A 20,180-nucleotide genomic window follows, 5' to 3' on the forward strand; every position below is an offset into this window, starting at 1 on the left:
CTTTTCTCTCTCAAAAGCATATGGAGATACAAATAAGGAGCCCTACCAAGCATTTCCAAAATAATTTTTCAATATCATGAAGCTCAAACAGTGTTGATATGTAGATGAACACATATAATTAAAGAGAGTGATGTATTGGGCTTTTCAAACATCCTCATTTTGTTGATGTCGTTTATGGGTGTTTCTATTACTGGCTTTGGAATGGTACTATTACTGACCATTGCAATTATTACAAAATTATCACATAACATTATACATGTATACTTGGCGTACATAGGTTCGTATATTTATCATAATTGTTTCTTCCTCTTCTTAGTATGATTCCACGTCTTCCAAACCCATGTAAGATTCTCTTCATAAAACGCATTTTGTTCACTGCTTTTGTTATCACATAATATTATTTTGTGTGGTTTCCTTAAATGTTATTGCACAAAGAATTCATTCATTTGTGTTATTCTGGCATATTGCACAAGTTTTTCTACCTTGTTCTCTCTCTACTTCTTCATGTAGGCTAAATGTCATGTTCATAGTATTAACACTGTTCATCACGCACAACGTATAAACACGTTCTATCTTGTCATCTTACCAGATTCATCCGAAAAAGATGTACGAGACCTTGCTGGGAAAGTTGGATGTATGGTGCTGTTAGTTGAGTGAGTATTATTTTGTTTCGCTCTCCATATTCACATGGACCGTATATATTTTTTTGACTGAAACCAAATCATATAATTCTTCATCGCAAATCTGAAGAACAAAATCATTTACAAAAATAGATGACATATGTTTTAGCACTTTGATCAAAATTCCACTAACGCGCATATTAATAAAAAGAAAAAAGTTATTGCAAATTAATCAATTAATCAATTAGGACTGACACAGGGATTTTTATGATAAAATTTAACAGAAAACTCAGTTACTAGGTCCTCTTATTTCTTCATACAAGAAACGATATCAAATAATAATTTCAAGAACAAGTTTATTGCTATAATTTTTATCGGGTGGGTTGCTTCTCTGAATTGTTTTTTTTTTCATAGCACCTTGCAAATAAAAGCGCGATTTACCAAACCTAATTCAGTAAAAAAAAAGGGTGAAAAAATAGCAAATGCGAGAAGTACATACGCGGAGGGCATCGTCAAGCATGTCGGCTTCCAAATTCATAAAATCAGTTCCGTAAAATCGATCGTAGAAGCCTAATTGGTACAGAAAATTAAACACCTTTATCGCAGAATATAGTGACCTGCCAGTGTCACGAATAAGATTTTAAAATATGCTCATCTGACCTTGAATAAGTGCCTAAAATCCTTGAGCTTCCAGGGGCTCCGCCTCTTAGACCCCATGCCAATTTACGCTTAGTCTAGTTCTGGACCCTTTTTATTAATTGTTTTATTCGCCGACTATACTCATTAGGCCGAGTGACGGCGCGATCCCGAGAACCGATCCGGAAAAACAAGTAATTTTCGGGAATAATGTCGAAGATAAAAAAAAATTCGGACGAAAAAGTTATTTAAAGTCTCACAACAAGTGGCATTCAAAAGGAAAGAAAAAAGAACGAAAGGAAATGATCTCACTTTTGTTTAATCATGTATCGATAATGCCGTATAGGCCTATATACGGAGGAGGCAGAGAATTACAATGGTAAGAAAGAGAAGAAGAAGAACTGTAGAACGAGAGGAGGGCGCCCTGCACCGATCTGGTAACATGTCTTCGTGAAAGGGCTGTCAAATTTACTCAATTTTCAGCTGGTGATAAGTATAAGTGATATTTAAAGGACTCTGAATTGTCCACGTTGATATCTAAATAATTCCGGGTATAATCATGGCGTCTAAAAGAGCCCTGAACACTCCGGAAAAAGTATCATCCCACCCGAAGATATTGGTTCTACAGACACCTGAGGAACTGGAATCCCAGGCCGCCGGGCTCGGCTGTAATTCCCCTCCCGCTTGGTTCGTCAACTACCTGGAGCAGTTCCACAGAATGGAGGAACGTATTGACTCTCTTGTCATAAACAAATTGGAGGAGTTGTCTCTGAAAACGAAGGAAAATGAGGAGAAACTTGAGGCATGCTGTATTCAGGTAGATACAGTTGTAGCTGAAATTAAGAAACTTAAGAAGGAAAATGATGATCTCCTTCTCAAGCTAGGTGACTTAGAAAATAGGGGCAGGAGAAATAACCTGATTTTTCATGGTGTCACCGAGAAAGCAAAGGAAAATTACCTGGAGGTAGTTCGAGATTTCATCTCTAATTTTGTTGGAATACAGTCTACCAGCTACAACATCGAGAGGTGCCACCGCACCCCAACCACCAAGGGGTCGAGGCAAGGATCAGAGTCGGAGAGGGTCAAACCTAGGATCATTCACATTGCGTTTTCCTCATTTGTCGCCAAGGAGGAGGTACGTAGAGCCTGCATTGCCAAATTGAAGAAGGAGAGTATGTTCAGAGGAGGGAAAGTGTCTATGTAATAAGATTTTTCCAGGCGTATCCTACAGTTGAGGCGAGAAAGAATGGAGGAGTTAAAGCGTTTGAAGGAGGAAGGCAAGAAACCTTTTTTCATTTATCCCTCAAGGCTAGCTTTCAGGAATAACATTGGAAAGTTAATCATCGTTGATTAGCCATAGCCCTGCTTTCTTGAACTTGAAGTTGATCGTTTATGTCCGTTAATATCACGCTTTAGCAAATGCTTTTTGTCTGTTTTTTCTTTAGAATAGAGCAGGATTTCAAACAAATGGTCATGATTCACTGGTCAATATGTCATGCTCTTTTTGACAATAACCATTCTTATTTTTAATATGTTATTTTGTTGGTAGTTTTAGCTCAATAATTGGTACCATAGGATTTATTTTTGGACTATAACAAAATTATGCAAGGTCACATAATCTGGAAGTTTATTTACAGTCATGCTCAGGTGGAAAAGAAATTTACATTTACATGCCACACACAACCAGTAGCTTAAATAGGTGTACAGTGTATACTGTCTTGATAACAAACTTCTCCCTGATAACAGGTACTCTATTGTGTAATGTGTATGGTACTATGATTTAGTTTTTATTCTTATGTCCATCATCTACATGTATAATTCAGTATTTGGGTTAGAGCATGATTTCAAACTAGACGATCCATGGGCGATTAGGCAATGGGGCCCTTGGGGGCCTGGACATTTCGGTTCGTACTTGTAATCTTTATCCATATTGTGTGACAATTCTAATGATACATTTTAAGATTCACCAGCTTGATTTTGGGGTATTTTATAAGCCTTTGCTTTTTTCTTTCTCTGTTTACGTGTTACAACAAGGTTGTTTTTTATTTGAAACCTTGTTCTTCATCTTGCACGTTTGTCGCCTTCTTTTCAAGACTTAATACAATGTACCTCTGTAATTACTTTTTTTTTCTTTTTGTGATTTCTTTTTCCTTTTTTCTTTTTTATTATGTGGCAGAATGTTCTTTTTTTTAGTATTAGTGTACTCAATACAACTATCTTGTTATATTGTTTTTTATGATGGAGTTCAATATAGTATTCAAATAATTTGGCTAGTAGCAGTTGATTGTGATAATCCTCCACCATGACCATAAAATTGAATACTTTTAATTGTCGTGGGTTGCAAGAATTTTATAAAAGAAAAAAGATTTTTCATTATTTGAAAAGTTTAGGTACTGATATTATTTATTTGCAAGAAACACACTTTGATAAAAAAAGATGAAATGTTGTGGAAAACTCAGTGGGGTGAACTTGCTTTTTTTTTCAAGTTTTAATTCTGCCAGTAGAGGAGTTGCCATCTTGATTAGAAAAACTGTCTCTGTTCAGGTACTTTCCAAATTTAGTGACGCTGCAGGAAGATTTATTATATTAAAGGCAATCTTAAATGATTTACAAATGACTTTGGTTAAAACATATATGCACCAAATAAGGATGATCCTGACTTCTTGTTTAAGGTTTTTGCTGAAATAGATCAACTAAGCAGTCCCATCCTTTTTATAGGTGGAGATTTCAACTTAGTAATCAGCCCACTTGATTATCAGGGTTCAAGATCACAACATTCAAACAAAAGTTCGTGTGAAATGCTATCTAATTTAATGGATGAAATTGGACTTGTTGATGTGTGGAGACACTTTCATCCTAACTTACGACAGTATACTCGCCACCAAAAAACACCAAGGGCTTTATCCAGGCTTGATTTTATTTTAGTCTCTAGTAATTTTATAGATAATTGTGTAAGTTCTAAGATATTACCTGGAATACAATCAGATCATTCTATTGTTCAAATTTTATTTAATGATAATCAACCTAAAAGGGGGAGTGGTTTTTGGAAAATGAATTGTCACTACCTTCACCATAATTCTGATTTTGTTCAATTAATTAAAGACACAATAACTGATTTTAAAGAAAACCATAAAAACTCAGATTGCAACCCCAACATATTATGGGACTCCCTAAAGTGTGTTATTACAGGGGTTACCATGGAATATTCCTCCAGGAAGAAAAGAGAAAGAAACAGTGAAAAAAAATAGGCTATTACTTGACATTGATAAGATAAGACTCCAACTGTCAAATACTGTCCTGTCTCATGATTATAATTCCCTCTTGACAAAATTAGAAGAATTAGAAGAAAAGTTGAACAATATTTATGATTTTGAGACAAAAGGGTTAATTACTCGATCCAGGGTTAGATGGGTAGAGGAAGGAGAGAAAAGTACTAAATATTTTTGTAATTTAGAAAACAGGAACTGGCATAAGAAAAATATTTCTAGGCTAAAAGACTCTAAAGGCGACCTAATTACTGACCCAGCTGGAATCTTAAGAGAAATTGAAAGCTTTTATGGTAATTTATACTCTTTTCAAGATGATGCTCAAGGAGTAATTGATGGTAATGACATTAACGAATCTCTCTTCGATAAAATTAATATTCCTCAATTATCGGAAGATCAAAAAAAATCTTTAGACACCCCTCTTACAAATCAAGAAATGTATAATGTCATTAAATCCATGAATAGGAATAAAACCGCTGGGTTTGATGGTATACCCGTTGAGTTTTATATGATATTTTGGCCTGACATAAGTGATATGCTGATGAAATCCCTGAATTTTTCTTTACAAAATGGAATTTTGTCTCCCTCACAAGGGAATGGTATAATCACTCTTCTCCCAAAGAAGGATAGAGACCCTCTCCTCATAAAAAATTATCGCCCTATTACATTGTTGACATCAGATTATAAAATTGTGGCTAAGTGCTTTGCTAACCGTCTTAAGCGTTGCTTATGTGATCTTATTCATATTGATCAATCTGGTTTTATGAAAGGTAGGAACATTGGCCACAACATTCGTTTAATTTTGGACATAATTGAATATATTGAAATGAATGATATTCCAGGATCTATTTTGTTACTTGACATTGAGAAAGCCTTTGACAGTGTCTCCCACAATTTTCTATTTCTAACCCTAGAAAAGTTTAATTTTAGCAAAGAATAAATAGACTCCATTAAGACTTTATATGCTGGTCGCCATTCTTATGTTTTGAACAATGGTTTCCTTACAGAACGCATTGATATGGAAAGAGGATTTTTTCAGGGATGTCCAATCTCTCCATATTTATTTTTACTCGTAATAGAGATAATGGCCCTTTCCATACGACAAAACAATTAAATTAAAGGTATTCCAGTCAAAAATCAAGAGGTCAAGATTTCCTTGTTTGCTGATGATTCTGTGTGTTTTTTGGATGGTTCAAATAACTCTTTTTTTCAACTTTTTGATACCTTACATAAATTTGGTAAATTTTCTGGTTGTAAAATAAATCTCAGCAAAACTGAAGCCATTTGGATTGGCTCAAAGAAAGGAAACGAAGACTTCCCTTTTATGAACCATGGTGTTTCATGGAAGACATCTCAATTCAAATGTCTGGGTGTCACTTTCTCAGTAAATGTTGCCCTAATTTATGATCTAAACTACAAAGATAGATTTAGAAAATTGGAACAAACCTTAAATTGCCGGCGAACAAGAAACCTTTCATTAATTGGCAGAGTTTGTATTATTAAGACCCTTGTGTTGCCCCAACTTATATACCTAGTTTCAGTCCTTTCTATTAAATTACCTAGTTCTTTCTTCAAAACTTTGAATAAATTGTTCTTTAAGTTTATTTGGAATGGAGGTAATGACAGAGTTCAGAGAAAGGTAATGTGTAACGACTATATATATGCAGGTCTTAAAATTGTTGACCCCTTTTCCTTTGCAACTGCTCAAAAAATGAGGTGGGTTAAACTGTTATTGGATGATAACTTTGATGCTCCATGGAAAGATATTGAGCTATCCTTTCTGGAAAATTTTAATCAAGATGTTCAATTTTTGTGGAAATCTCATGCTCCTGAGAGTGTTCTAAATTCTCTTGGTAGCATACAACTTGCTGAATCATTACGAAGTTGGTACTTATTTAGAGAAGAAGCTACTATTGAATTTTATGGTAATAAATTTTCAGAACTAGGTGCATGTCAAGTTCTGTGGTATAACAGATTAATTCGTTCGAAATCTAAATCCCATTTTTTTCTATCCATCTTGGTACAATAAAAATATATTTAGTGTATTTGATTTATTTAATCCACCTCTCCCTGGCCATAAACTTTTTGAGGAACTTATATTAAATTTTGGTATCCTTGCTACAGACAGGAGGAAATTTACTTTCTTGTTTAAGAATATACTAGAGGAGTAGATGAAGAATTTTGATCCTGATATAGTGGGAGTCCATGAAACAATTGTCCGTAAACTAGTGAACATGAATAAAGTCCCCAGAAACACATACAACTTATTACTCGGTTCCCATATCCCGAACAAAAGATATGCTTTTTGGAGTGAATACTTACCTGTACCAGTAGCCATTGATTGGGAAAAGGTCCACAATACTAATTTTTTTTTGCACTATTGATAGTAAACTGAGGTCATTTTATTTCAAGATTTTCCACAAAGCTATTGCATTGAATGATTTTCTTTTTAAGATTAAACGGAAGGATTCAACTAATTGCTCTCTATGTGATAAAAAGGAGGAAACAATGGTCCACTTATTTTGTGAATGTGAAAAGGTTACCCCAGTTTGGCAGGACCTCCTTGCAATTATTTCCCAGAATAATTTTGCCTTGAATGTTACCAATTTTGAAAAACTTTTTGGAATCTGTAATGACAAGTTTGTTACATACTTATTTTTGTTAATGAAATATCATATTCATATCTGCAAGTTTAGTAATAGTCTCCCCAATACTTTAGCATTTAAATATTTTGTTAAAAAACAGAAAGAAATTGAATATTATTTAGCAAAGAAGAAAAACAAACTAACTGCCCACTTCAAGAAATGGCGTTTTAAAATTTAATTTTTCCCTTGCAACCCTAAAATCCATTTAAGTATTGATCATGTGTGCCTTATTGCTTTCTTTTTTGTATAGAATGCCACATGTAATATTCGCCCATTGTTATTATGCAGTACAATGTATTATGTACATATGTGTACGCTGCAATATTGCCATCACATTGTAGGTGCCATTTCATGTACTTCAAGGGCGACCTCTGAGATTTACTCGCAATTTTGTTGGTGTTGACGTGACCTCCTGACCTCGTGCATTTTATTTCTCGGCCATAGCATTATTTCCAGATAGAAGGATTTGCTGGATCTAGCCGAGTCGGGTAGCGGAATGATTTAAAAAAATTATATTCAAGTCTTTGCAAGTCAGTGAGGTTACGATAATTGATATTACAATATAATTGGTTGCTTATTTAATAGGGTTGGTGTCACCGTCAATTCTTCAGTCCACCTTTTTTTTCCTTCTCGGAGCTCGTTCAAGAACAATATTAAATTGTTACTTAATATTCTGCCTTTTTTTTTTTTTTTTTTGATGTTGTTGTTGTTGGTGTTTTAAGATTTTATATCCTTATCATGTAAATCTTTTGTAAATATTGTGATTTTTGATGATTTGTTTAATAAAAACATAAATATAAAAAATAAAAAAAAGAACTGTAGAACAAGAATAGACCCCAAAATACAAAACAAACGGTGCACTGGAAAAGGACTTGTTGAAGTTTTAAAGCACGATCATTTTCAAAATCATGTTCTTTTTAATCTATCGTATAATTATGCTGATTCGGGATCGTGTAGTTCTGCGCCCCAACATAGCATAGACCATACGAAGGGGTCAACATCAATTATAATAGCTTTGCTCTGATTGAAATGTGTTTCATTAGGCTCTTGTCAAATTTAGCGCTGGAGCGTACACAAATAAGGTTAACAATTTAAAAGGAATTTCAACAGTCTTGTATCTTACCAAATTTCCCGCCTACATTTACCGCAAGGGTTCGTTATCTTCGCACCTATTTGAGGAAGAAGAAGACAGAGTATTGCTTATTAACATTTAAAACTCAAAAGTCTACTGTTCGATTGCAGGGTATTTGGACGTTCCTTTATTCGGGGAATCATCAACTCATCATTATTCGAGCAGCAAGGTGTCCGTTTTTTATAATAACGAAATAGCAAGAAATTGGAAGTTCCATTATTTTTAATCAGTCACTCTCTCTCGCGAAATATATACACGAGATGGTCTCACCCCCCTCATGACAATACTGGTACGCCTATGACATTAGCAGGTGGTGCCGTGGGATATTTCTATGGGTTAAATGCATAAGAAATTGTTTTTTTGTTGTTCACGGTCACAATTAAAATCATATTATACCGCTCATTCTCTTTGCTCACTATGTCGTCTATGTCATCTATATAACCAACTTGTTATCAGCTTCGTCTTTTAAAACATGATTTTACAAAGAAATTAATTATTAGTCAATTAATTTTCATTAGCCTTAGCAAGCACCCGTTTCTGTCAAGATTTTCCCCGGATATACAAAATAGCCACAAAGACTCTCATAAATGAGTTCTACAGACTGTTTATTGACAACTACATCAACATCTAAATTCATAGAAATCTGCTGTTACACAAATATTACATTTACGTACGGTCATTTAATTACTCCAATACCCACAAGTGTAATTCCGTCTAAAGTTAACTTCCCAGTTTTTTAAGTGTCCGAAATTAAGACAATTGTCCGAATAAGGCGGAAGCCTTTCGCTTGGTATTTGCTATATCAGAAGATCAAATACCGACATGGTTCCTACGACGATTCGATGCTTGGAGACTTGTGAAGGTTGATGTCCCGTAATCGCTCGTTACGGCAATCGGTCACGTGCTTCAAGATCCCGGATACTATTCTTGGATGCGACTTCGACGACGCTCTAGTTTTGTAGTGAAGAACGTTCTTGTCCCTCGTTACACGGCTATAAATGAAATTATCAATATATCCTTCAAAATACATGATATTTCATTTCTACGGTTTCAACACTTATTTCTAATAATCATTTCGAATAAAGCAAACGATGAAATAATAAAGGTTACTTCACCAGACTTTCTTTATCCGGTTATAACAAAACCTACATGGTTTCCTTCCACTACACTTTCTTTTCATTATTAACTAGGGTCACCAATCTAACTGACCCGGGCAAAGAGTAAGATTTAATTGCTATATCAGAAGATCCAAAACCGACATGGTTTCTACGAGGAATAGATCCCTGGAGACTTGTGTCGGAAGGATGATGACCCACAAACTTAATCAATCATTATAAGAATTTCGTTATGTCAATAAAAATTCGTTAGAGAAATTAAGTCATTTCTAGCACAACAATTTCAATAATAAATTGTTTCTCATCATTACTACTAGGTTGTACTGCGTTCATTCATTAACACAAAATAAAATGTTCTTTTACATATAATTTCAAAATTTATGCATGAAGCGTTAAAGCATTTATATCAATAAACGTATATAATTATCCCTATCGAACGACGCTCAGGAGAACGATAGTTCATGAACGGCTCTTTCGTCACGTGTTCGTGAATAATTACTTTTGATACACATACGAGCTAATTTGCTCTAACGTGGTGCTTCTTGCACACTGTAAATATGTAAATTATCTTAAACTCATTATCACACATAGGCGTTGTGGCGTGCGCCTGTAATCCAGCTAAAAAGTGGAAGTTACAAACTGATTCAGCCGAGGACGCAGGTTCGAAACTGAGTCACGTCTTTCGGATGGTGACGTTTAAAGGTCGGTCCCAGACGTAAATAATCATATCTGATTGATACACGTCTGTAAAAACCCAATACACACACACACGTATAGAAAACTACTTACAGTTATGTTGACGGTTTTTGCCAATGGCAGGAAAATCGAGGTTCTGGGCTACATGGAGGATACCTCTAGTACCGGTGTCGCCTGAGGAAAAAGACTGCTTGCGCCGAATACAAAATCAAGGCTCTGCTAGCAACTTCCACAACACACATAAGGGTACATGTTCAAGACCTCTCACACGTCCAGCTACAACCTCCGTCTTCTAGTCAACTGCCCTGATTTAAATCCACACGTACACACCTTTAAGCATTCTCGGCACCACACCCTAATTTGCATATATTCAGACAAGCAAAATATTTTCTATCACCAACGCCCTCTAATGTCTAGATGACCTTGAAAATAGAAAAACAAATAAAATAAGAACACATTTCTCATTTTACTCTGACAATGACTCGAGGTGGTCGAATGTCACATGACCTCGTAAAAACTTTTTAATTTCCAAGATCTTGGTCCCCGTAAATAAAATGCTGATATATAGCCTCAAAACTACGTGAGTTGTTAGATTTCTGTCCAGGTTTAATTGAGACGCTTTTTATTTAGTTACATGACCTTCGATGAATGAATTACAAAGACGGAAGTGAACATCCAACACCTGTCCAACATATTCTTAATAATTAATGTTAAAGCGTTGTATTTTCACCATGATAAGAGATATTCATTATACTTCATGGGGGAAGCCGTCCCCTTAATCATGTTAATGGAGGGCAACACAATGGCCCTCGCATTCAACGCCTCTGGAAGACAGGTATGCAACACATGCCTATTGTTAATGTTGTTGTTGTTGTTGTTGTGCGTGTATAATGCAAAGGATCGTAGCATCCATTTAATAAGAGCACTAAAAGACGGGTGAAACTGCATTTCCGACCTTTTATAACTGAAAGCGTTACTGAAAAAAAATTATTGTTTATTGTAATTTAGGCGCAATAAGTATTTTCCCGTCCATTGGTAAATGAAAGCACCTGCCCCCTCATCCGATACCTATTCTACACAGAATGTTTACGGTGCTGAGAAACAATGCATCTTTTAATTTTCGATAGAGCGTACCCACGGAGCGAGAACAATTTCATTGTGATATGCTTAGGTTTGCGTATAGGGTTAACGTGTTAGAACACAATGAACAATTATTATAAGTGTAGGGTATAACAAATACATACGCGTTATCTTCTTTGAGGTGGCCTTTGGTTGGGGTGGGTTGCAGAATTATGTTATTATCATTAACCCTTCAATCATCACCACGTGAATAATAACGATTCTGAATCGGTGGATTTTCTTATTTTTATTTTCAGCCCGCTTCATATTGAAATTTACCTGGAAAGGATCGAGAAAATAAATAGGATTACAGGTGAGTTTGTCCAAAATGGTAGGTAGGATAATGAAGTGAACACATATTATGAAGGTATGTTTTTATACAATTTTGAATTTATAACAAATTGCACTGTTGATACACACATTATACACCACAAGGCGATGATATACACCACCGTATTAGTTAAAAGAATGATTAGTTAAATAAATAATGTTACTAGCCAGAATTCTATAACGCATGAATCATTATGTAGGTTGTTTAACTTTGTTTACGTATCTGGTGTTTTGTGTTATATGCACTGTTATTAAATGTGTAGGTATCTAACAATAATGACACCTGCTTCACAATAATGTTTCATCAGTTATGAATGGAACATGAAAGAAACGAGGAACAACTATTACTTAATTTATATCAGAATCAAATTTCTACAAGCAATTTCTTTATGTCAAAGGTAATAGAAAGTTTTGAGAAATTTTGAAACTTGGGTGGATAGTAAATTTTTACAATTTTGATATATTTGGATTCCCCTTTGGATGTTTTATAAGCACTAGCCCCCAAAACACTTCTGATTTCAAGGAAAATTGAATATAAAAATTTACCGGTGCTCATTTGGATAAATTTCAAATAGCGCCTACGGCCGCACAATGGTAGCTACGACCATGAAAATCTCAGAATATGTAGTTGTGATATATAATTTCCAAACGGGAGTAGCTAATTGGTCGATTTTAGTCAATAGACATTGTTTTATAGCTTAATTAATATCTTGATTTTGAGAGGGAGCTATACAACATAAAGAGTTTATTATTCATAATTTCATAACTTTATACTCGATTTCAACCGCTGAATATTGTGGGATCGCATACGCTTCCAATTTGTTCATTTGAACCAAATTCATGACCCCTTACCAAAACTTTGTATTACCTTTAATCATTATTCACATATTTACAAAACAAGGTAGCTCATTCACAATCGTGTTCAACCATGAATCCCTGTACATAAACAGAGAGAAAAAAAAAATAAGGATATACAACAAAAACATGGCCTATCCACATATACACAATGAAGTAAAATTTAAGAAAGTTGGGACATACAAAAATCAAGTATCTAGTATCAGGTATCAAGTTTATTTGCCTTCCAGAAAACACATGTGACAAAATCTAATAGAGTATAATTATAACAGTACAATGTAGAATAAAGAAAGACGAGGAGACCATATAACTCACCATTCACAAAATACTCTCAGAAAACAACTACCCAACGATGCATCGACCACAGCATTGATGACCACAACAAGTATACCCGAATATGCGCACATCAACATCACACCGGGTGAGCTAACAATCTCACCGCCCCGAATTCACAAAGGAGGTTTGTTGACAAACCTAGGTTTATGTACGTCATATGACGCGTTTTGACGCGTTTTTTTTACAAACCTTGTTTGTAAAAACGCGTCGAAACGCGTCATACTACGCACGAAAACATAGGTTTGTCGACAAACCTCCTTTGTGAATTCGGGCCACCGTGTGTGTTAAAATATATGTCATATGAGCACGAACAACCCATCCATGGGAGGGCGATCTAATATGGACAAACCCAAGCTGACACCAAATCGAGACATCAATGAGCTAATGCTCTCTGAGTGCAGAGGTTTAGTAGGAATATATGGTATATGTACAGATGGGAAAGAAGAAGAAAAAGAAGAGGGATCAAGGGGCTTATGTCAAAGTCAAGAAATAACGACAAATAAATCGAGAGTAGAGTTAAATATTTCTCCAGTACATGATTTGACCTTGAAATCAAGTATTTATCTAAGTTTTCTATATTATCCATATTAATTACACACCATTAATTCTGATCACGTTGATATGGTGGACTCTTACAAGCCCCTTTTTCGTTCATTTGTAAATTATATACTTTTTCCTTTCTTCGTAAATTGCATGTTAATACTTACCTCTGCTTGTGTAGGCCTGTGTTTATATGTATGATAGGCCGATGTGATAAAACTACTTCTCCATTAATTTGATTATTATACCATCCATTGAAATGCTGGAAAAAGATTCCTTTTTTTCTATTAGATTTAATATGCATGAACATATCATCTCATATCCTCGGTTGGTAACCAATCGAATAATCACGGGGATTTTACCAGATTTTGTTTTTTGAGACCATCCTGGTAATTCATTTGAAACGGGCATGGTGTTTACTATGTACCATTCCCCCAAAAAACATCTACCCCCCCCCCCCCCCCCCCCGGCGTTGACATAGTTGACTTTAATCATCTGACCATGGATCTACGTGTGAGACATAAGGCCATGATCTGACAAATCACAGTCAACAATTTGAACATCAAAAAAATAAAACGATTAGGTTTATCTCGAAAGGTGGGTAGCGTCGCGTTGACTTGAACGCGACCGTTCGTCCAAAGCCCTCCACCACCCCCCCCCCCCCCAGTTGTACCGAAAGAGTGCGTTGGGAGTGTCGCCTCGCGTTGCGTTGACTGGAACGCGACCATTCGTCCAAAGCCACCCACCCCCCTCCCCCTTCCCGGTTTTGCGGAAAGGTTGCGCTGACTAGTCTTCCACTTCAGTCGTTTATAATAGAATTTAATAAAATAGAAATTTAAGTCGTTTAAACATAAATAATCAAAAAAGAAACAGATTGAAATTCAATAAAATCAAGTTTTGAAGTTTGGAAATGGTGCGTTGACTAGTCTTTCACATCAGTCGTTTTAATAGAAATTAAGGGCTAGAAATGTTAGTCGTTTCAATTGAAATATTCAAAATAGAAACAGATTCAAAATTAACTAAAGCGTAGTTTTTACGAAGTCTTGCAGATTAGGCGTTTATAAGAATTAAATCAATGACAAAATTCAATAAATATTTTAAAATGTCAAATTTAAATAATATCCATTTCTTTCTATGTAGGCCTATAGATTTTTGTTGTTGATGTAGACAATTCTTGCATGAGCGTCTTTACAAATGAAATAACTAATAATTAAAATTAATTATTAATGGAGTAGCGGGCGGGGGGGGGGAGGTTCTCAATTCCATAAAAGAAATGGATATGAATATATTTTTTTAAATAAATACACGCCTCATGTGCAAGACTAGGCAAACACCTTTATTTGACATTTGTTAATAAAAAAGTAAATTATTTGATTGTGTTATTTATTGATTTAATTCTTATAAACGCCTGATCTGCAAGACTACGTAAAAACTAGTTTTATTTAATTGTTTAATTTTTAATCTGTTTCTATTCCTTTAATTCTTTTATAAACGACTGGTGTGAAAGACTAATCAACGCATCCTTTGGGCAAAACGGGGGGGGGGGGCTGTTTACGAATGGTCGCGTTCCAGTCTACCCGACGCGACGCGACACTCCCAACGCACCCTTTCGGCAGAACCGAGAGGGTGGGGGGGGGGGGGGTGTCGGACGAATGGTCGCGATCATGCAAGTCAACGCGACGCGACGTGATGCTACCCATCTTTTCGGCATAAGGCGAGGCATGGGGGGGGGGGGGGTGATTAAAGTTGAGCATGGCAAGGCTTACGTCAAATACCGGTATGAGGCTATATCAATCCAACCCGACGTGGTCTTGATTTATATCATTTATTTATTAATTAATTCCTTCGAACTACCGATCTTTAAAAGTTGTTGTGGTTAAACAATATCATAAACAAATTCATCAGTCTATTCTATCATGATTTTCCCGACTAAATTTCCTATCATTAATATTATATTTTATTTGCATTATCATAGTTGTGAATGTATTACTATCTTATTACTCACTTCATTTACTCTTTATACCGGCTCATCTTCAGTCTCCATCCTTTATCATCATTCTCTCTCTCTCTCTCCGCTCCCTACTTTTCTCACCCGATTTCGCCCATTCTTTTTACAATATATGGCAGGAAATTATATGCCAGTGAGTATACCGATAAAAACACACATAGATGAAGAAGCATTTCAGATTTTCTCAATTACTTTGTGTCAACCACCCCCCCCCCCCTCCTCCCGGGAAAAAAAAACATAATGGACATATGTGTGGTATGTACATTTGTAGATGTCATCAACATATCGTGACTTTAGACGTAATTTTGAGTAAACTCATTGAATATGTTTCGATTGAATAGGCCGCGCCCCTCTATGTGCTATACTTCCTTTCGGAGACACCCTCGAAGCGAGAAATGAATTGAAGCGGCTCGGGATCACTGATATGTACGAAGTACCTGGCTCTGGTTCCAATCGCTCATATGAGGAACAGTTGCAGTTGCTTGACCTTCTACGTGGATGCCTTTATAAAGGCGACAGAACGTTAGCAGCTAATGATCTGAAGAAGATGTGCACGAATCCACGATGTTCGTTGTTCTATGAGAAAACCAAGAAAGAGGTGAAAGAGGCGAAAGAAGCAAATCAGAAGATGTTCACAGAGGTCCAAGAGCAAAATCAGGAATTAAAGAAAGGGAGAGAGGAAGACAGAAAAAGATCTGAGAAAGAGAAGCGCTCCTTGGCAGCAGAAATGACGAAGAAACTCGAGTCTAAGCAACAGCATGTAGACACTTTGACAGAAATCGTAGGGGAGAAAGAGCGTAATGAGACGACTCTAACACAACAAGTTGAGGAGCTAAAGAGAGGAAGAGAGGAAGACAGAGTAAAAGCTGAAAAAGACAGAGGAAGATCTGAGGAAGCAAAGCGCTCATTGGCAGAAGAAATGAGGAAGAAACTCGATTCTAAGCAACAGCATGTAAACACTTTGACAGAAACCGTAGGGAACAAAGAGCGAAATGAGACGACGCTGACACAACAAGTTAAAGAGTTAGAGAAAGGAAGAAAGCAAGACAGAGCAAGATCTGAGAAAGAGAAGCGCTCAATGGCAGCAGATATGACGAAGAAACTCTTCTCTCAGCAACAACGCGTAGACACTTTGATTGAAACCGTAAGGGAGAAAGAACGAAATGAGACGACTCTAAGACAGCAAGTTGAAGAGCTAAAGAAGGAGCATGACTATAAGGAACAGCTTTTGGAGCAACTTGAGCGTGAGACCTGGAAGCTGAGAACCAAAATTCAACTAGAAAGTGAGATACGATCAGCAGAGCAGAAGAAGAAAGCAGAGACACATCAATGGAGTTTCATTCCTTGGGTGACCTCTGGGAAACAAGCTCAGGGTGGTAAGACTTAACTTTTCAATCTCATTTTCCCTTTCCAACTCCTATTTTGATATCTACAATATGCTACATAACTCCTATTCCATCTTTGGTTACTTGTTAAAATATTTATAATGTGAAGCTTATCAAGTCTAACATGGTCTTCAATCTAAATTGATATATGTCTTGTTTGTTTTAGTTGTCATTATGCCAAAAATAACACCATTCGATTATATTATCCAAAGACGCTAGAGCTTACTTGCTTGTGCATTATTTATACTTTACAAGTTAAAATAACACATAGAGATACATTGAACGATAAAGATCAGTAAAAATATTTCTCTTTTTTTTTCTTCATTCAAACTTACTTAATTCCGTCATGACAGGCACATCATCATTTGAGGATAATTCAAGCGGAGGACTGGGAAGAAGTGAAACATTACAAGCAGGGTGAGATGAAATATATTTACTCTTTAAATGACAATGAACGCATTATTGATCTTGCAGTGACAAAACTACTATGGAATGTACTTTTGTGTGTAAAATGAGTGATGCTAGACTGTCAATAACAGTTTTAAAAGTACGACAGCACTTATGTTCTATGAATAAAAAATCATGACCATCTGTGATTATGTAGAAGCAGAAGTGAATACAAGATTACAACTCATTAACAAAAAATGATTATCTTAGCTGCATTCTTGTCTATGGTGATTAGATTTTAAAGTAAAATCCTTTCATGAATTGATATCAATAATTTGAGCATGTTGAGTATGGTCTCATCACTGGAAGAACGTATTTTTCCCTTCCTATCTTCACCTAAGTAAAGATTTTACTTGACTTTTTAAGTGTATACGTCATACCAACGTTCTCTGACCACCCCAAGTTTGTCTTTTTTTTGTTTACCGTGTACCATTCTAGAGAGGAGCCCCCAGAGGATGAGTTTGCAGGCATATTACAGCAGATAGCTGACGATCTTTACGATGAAGCCAAGATCGACAGCCTTGCTGGTCAGCTGGGAATCCTACATGGTGATATACAGAGAGCGCTCATGACCAATGTGAAGTTCAACCGTGTTACCAGTGATGGAACTCGTCACATGCTGAAACAATGGAGAGAAGGTGTGTCCAGGGAAGATGAACGGGTTGAGCTAACGAAGGCGCTAAAAGCCGCCAAGTTAGTCAACCTTGCAGACCTGTATCTCAGCACAGGTAACGTATATTTTCATTAAGAACAATTGTAGTGTTGTAATAAGCACCCCATTCAACACTTCAGCACCATGCTATTATATTTGGTGTACAATACGGCCCATGTGCTTAAAAAAAGATTGGTAGTATTTTCTGAAGCAAGTTCATTTCCCAAATGTATACTGCTGATATAGAGACTAAGGTGACATAATGCAGAGAAAATAAAGAAAGAGGGAGCTTAATAGGTACTTCTTGCAGTTAGCAATTTCCTCATTATAGCTGTGCACACGAAAAACCCAATACGATGCTGATTATATAGTAACGTCAAGTTCTCGTCTACTCACTGGTTAACATAAACATAAAATAAATTTCGAATTCACTGCGATAAGTTCTACATAATCATGATAATTCCGATTCGATATGCTTTGAGAGAAGAAAAAAAAAACTTTTTGTTTTCCTTGTTGCCGGTCAGGTGTAGCAGAGGAACAGATCGATGATGAATATGATAACGAAGACGTCAATGATCAGCAGCTCTCTAATAGAGATGAGACCTCTCTAGAACAGGACCGGACCAAAGGACACACTGACATCCAGGTACTTCAGGAAGCTACTTCAAGCAGTATCCATCCTCCACGAGATGGGCATTCAGGAGACATGGCTTCCAAAACCCAGGAGGAGTTGACAGATGGAAGTAGGAGTCAACATATTGACCAATTACAGGAGCGCAGTACAGAGGACTTCGATATATTTGAAGTGGATTCTGAAGATAAACGATGTCCCTGTCATGTTTTGTCATGTATGTGTCCTTTTCATTTGTGTTTGTATAAGCAAATGTCTTAACTACTGTTCGAAGAACTATGCCTCCACGAGGACATTTGGCCTTTTGTTTAGTTCCTTTACTTCATTTTCTTATATATTGCAAATAATTATTATTGTTTATATCTTTGTATTTTTTGTATTAAAAATGGAAAAACCTGGCTAGCGCCAGGCGGCAGAATCCGAATAAGATCATTAGATGCAGAGAAGACCTAGACAGCTTGTGACTCTTATTAACTTGCCCGCAATAAAATGTATGTAAACCATTCTCTCAAAACAAAATGTATACATAGTGTCATCAGAAGAAGTTCATCATGGTGATGATATGAACAACATAAGTAGCATTCAACCTTCTGAGCAATCGCCCAGCCATGAAATACAAGTCCTACCCGAAGACATGTCTGAGATAGCCCCTCTATAGTTCTTATGTTGGGAAAACAAACGAGGAATCCACTACCTTAGATGCAAGCCATGTAGGCGAAATCATAAGTAACGAAGTAGATCTGATTTCTCAACTCGTTCTTATTGATACATTCCCAGAGAAAATATTGCTCCTTTTCCTCGTAAATATAATAAAACTTGTTTCCAAGAAAACACTCAGGTTATAAGAAATCATTAGAGAATCTTCATCATGTCAAGTTTACTTACATTATTTTAGCTTGCGACGGTTCAGGTCTTCTAAACATTTCATACCGTGGTGGAAGCATACCAGCAGGCGCGGATCTAGGGGGGGGGGGGGGCGAGCGGGCCTTGGCCCCCCCCCCCCTGCAAAAAAAAAAAAAGAGAGAGAAGAAAGGAAAAGAAGGGAAAGGGAAAGAGGAGAGAAAAGGAAAGAAAGAAGAGGAAGAAGAAAGAAAAGAAGAGGAAGAAGAAAAGAAAAGGGGGAAGAAGGAGATCGGGGGGCCGAAAGGGCTTTGCCTCCCAGGCTGTTGACCCCCCCCCCCCCCCCCCCCATCAAAAAAATAAGAGAGAAGGAAGGAAAGGGAAAGAAAAAAGGAAAAGCGGAGATACGGGCGTACTGATAGGGGGGGGGGGGGCTTGGGAGAAATCAAATTCAAATGGGGTTTATTTCTAATTCCACAACGGTGGATTACAAATAATGCTGAAATGACATAATTTCCGAGATTTTTCCTCACTTGTTAGTAAATTATACGTTTGTATGTGTTTGTTGGAAAATTCCTAAATTTGCAGCCAGGCAAGAAATATGATTCTTGAGATTCCTACATGTCAGGGCCCGAGGAACGGCGGGGATCGGGAGCCGCGAGTTCCCCCCCCCCCCCCCACTTTTTTTGAAAAAGTATATTAAAGAGAACATAAATAGAATGAGAGCCAGAAAGAAAGAATAGTTAACTGCCAGTGTTAAAAAATAATGAGGCATCAAAATATGCTCATCCGACCGTGATTAAATGCCTAAAACCCCTAAGCTTCCGGGGGCTCTGCCCCCTGGATTCCACCTAGGGCCCTACGGCGGGCCCTTAGATGCTCATCTGACGGTAATTTAATGCCTAAAACCCCTGATTGGGGGGGGGG

The 20,180-nt window shown here is 36.6% G+C and overlaps 1 protein-coding gene across 1 annotated transcript; it reads left to right on the top strand.

The window, feature by feature from the left end:
* Window positions 1–1,815: 1,815 nt before the first annotated feature.
* On the top strand, window positions 1,816–19,538 carry LOC105438997 (myosin heavy chain, clone 203-like; the record flags this gene model as incomplete). Its single annotated transcript, XM_030997300.1, has 6 exons — window positions 1,816–2,428; window positions 15,640–16,674; window positions 17,037–17,100; window positions 17,569–17,858; window positions 18,307–18,620; window positions 19,488–19,538. Coding segments are annotated over exons 1-6 (2,367 nt in total), but the record flags the coding sequence as incomplete, so codon positions are not given.
* Between the last annotated feature and the right edge of the window lie 642 nt (window positions 19,539–20,180).

The sequence above is a fragment of the Strongylocentrotus purpuratus genome, unplaced genomic scaffold (assembly GCF_000002235.5).
Source record: "Strongylocentrotus purpuratus isolate Spur 01 unplaced genomic scaffold, Spur_5.0 spur5_scaffold_4, whole genome shotgun sequence".
NCBI lineage: Eukaryota > Metazoa > Echinodermata > Echinoidea > Camarodonta > Strongylocentrotidae > Strongylocentrotus > Strongylocentrotus purpuratus.